Source organism: Pelobates fuscus, chromosome 10, assembly GCF_036172605.1.
Source record: "Pelobates fuscus isolate aPelFus1 chromosome 10, aPelFus1.pri, whole genome shotgun sequence".
NCBI classification, from domain to species: domain Eukaryota; kingdom Metazoa; phylum Chordata; class Amphibia; order Anura; family Pelobatidae; genus Pelobates; species Pelobates fuscus.
This window is the reverse complement of record NC_086326.1, coordinates 38,902,851-38,905,264: the sequence shown is the minus strand read 5'-3', so window position 1 is coordinate 38,905,264 and position 2,414 is coordinate 38,902,851. Positions and strand designations below refer to the sequence as shown.

The following is a 2,414-nucleotide window of genomic DNA, read 5'->3' as shown; positions in this document are numbered from 1 at the left end:
ATATATATATATATAAACAAAAAATGAGTAACCTTGCACTCTGACTCACAGTCTTGTCACCCTGTGCTCGATATCACTACATTGTATATCAAGTAGTAAATTATCAGCACAGGCTGTCGTGAGGAAAGTTCCTATGTGGAACTGAAATGTTGGCTGTTTGTGACACTTTTTCAAGTAAAAACCTGTTTCTGCAATTCTTGGAGTGCTGATAATTTACTACTTGATATATATATATATATATATATATATATATATATATATATATATATATATATAGTATATATATATATATATATATGTTAAAGGATATTTGTTTGTTTATGTGTGTATGTATGATTTGTGTATGTTTGTAACTAAATACAGTAGTTATGTATGAGTGCCTAGGTGCTTAGGAATGTGAGCTCCTAGTAATTTATGAGAATGTGTGTGTCCAGTTAGGTCTGTATGAGTGAGTATGGCTTCTTATGTACATGAGTGTGTGATTAGATATACTTGTGAGTATGAATTGGACTGCAGAAGTTATACACGAAAGTCCGAGTGGCCCCATACCAAGTAGTGCATTCAGACTGCAAAACCTAGACATTGTTCCTGCTTTTCAGAAATGTTTGGACGTTGAAACTCAACCTGAATTTGATTCAGATTTGAGACAGACCGAACGCTGTGGCTTGAAATCTCTGATATTTTAATCTAACTATTGCAAGTAGGTGTCCATTCACTGTTTAGTGAATAAACCCATGTAGTGCAAAAATAGGATGTGTTGGGGTCCATGCTGATAGTGTTTCTTCTTTCTGAAACACGCTGAACTGTGTCTGCTAGTTTGTGAGAGATAAACACCCTGTAAACTGCTCTAGCTCATTGTGTGAGGTTATTGAAAGGCTTCTGGCTGCCCTGAGTCACTGTGCATCACTAGAAGCACAAAAATAGATCCCTTCATCCTGATTCTTAATGGATTTGATTTCCAGTTGAGTCCTCTTTGCTAAATCAGTCCTGGTCATTATAAACCTGTCTTTGTAAATATCGTTCTCGTACTCGGGTGTTTGGTCACGGAGATACCGGGCTATAAGCTCTAGTCCTTGACCATTCCTCTGTAGATACCAGTACATATATTCGTGGTCTGTTGTCTGAGTGCAGTTCATGTGTACCACGGAACCTAACTCTCTCATGATTGTTCTGGGCCACTGATTAATGGTGGATGTCTGTGTCAGACCTGAAATGATAGGAAAAGAAGATTATATGCAATATCACAGCATTTCTGACTGATTGGAAACATCTGGAAACATCTAAACAGTTTGTGTACGGACTTGTTAATCACATTTCCAGATAACAAACTCCTAACAAATGGTCGAAGATGATTTTCTGGTCTCTGCAAATGTGGGATTCCGTTGCTGATGCACCATAGCTCATTTATTAATAAATAATCACCCAAGTAAGTATAATAATTAAAGATTTGTTTATTTAAATTTAAATATTCTCCAATTAGGGTAAATTATCTCCCAATACTCACTGACGGGAATTAGAAGGCAGAAGAGACATCTCTGTATGAGGGACATGGTGACACTGAGACCTCACTGACAATAACATTACACACAAACTTACACAGGAAGTCACAGACACACCTGAAAGTGTAGCGAGGTTAACCTCTTCCGGGATTTCATTCAGTGATGCATGCATCAGGAAGAAATAGGAGATGGAATGATAAAGTCTTCAGACATCCAACTGCAACAAGGCCTCTTCACGATGTTATATATAGACTACTTGTTTTCAAGTGATTTAGCTTAGTAAATTAACTCGTAGGGATTGTTTCCAACCTTGTTTGTAAATAGGTGCTGTAATTTGTCACTGTTAACAAGGGTATTTGCACTCAGCATAAATTACATTTTGAAGATGTTTCCACTCATCAGTGGTGAGTTCATTTTAGTTCTGCCCATACTCAGCGAAGATGAGTATCTTCCAGAGATGTTTGTACACGGCATTTCTGGGTTTACTCTGGAGGTCTCTGACTGTAGCAGCTCAAAGTTTCCTTAAGAACTTTTTTTGCTAAGTCCATATAACAGAAGGTGTCCTTCACCCTCCCTCGATTTGAGGAATATATGCCATTTATCCGTTTTTATGTTCACATATTGCATCCAAGGATGAGATTAAAACACAACACATTATTACTAGGTTTGGCATTGAGTTTTACTGATTTCTATATTGAAAACTATCCCAGTGCCATTTGGTATTAGTGATACATTTATGTTTCTTTTATTTATTTTTGTACAATTTGTGCGTATTGCTGTCCTAGTAGTGTATTATGTTGTATTGATAGTGTTTTCTGTGCTGGTAGTGTGTGATGTATTGGTAATGTGTCCTGCCCTGACAGTGTGTGTTGTATTGGTAGTATGTTATGTTGTGGTACTTTGTACTGTATTGGC

General features: G+C 37.0%; 1 gene segment (V, D, J or C); it reads right to left on the bottom strand.

Annotated features, from left to right (window-relative positions):
- Window positions 1-878: 878 nt before the first annotated feature.
- LOC134575457 (T cell receptor beta variable 12-5-like) lies at window positions 879-1,578 on the bottom strand. The segment is given in 2 exon segments: window positions 879-1,207; window positions 1,505-1,578. Coding segments are annotated over 2 exon segments (360 nt in total).
- Between the last annotated feature and the right edge of the window lie 836 nt (window positions 1,579-2,414).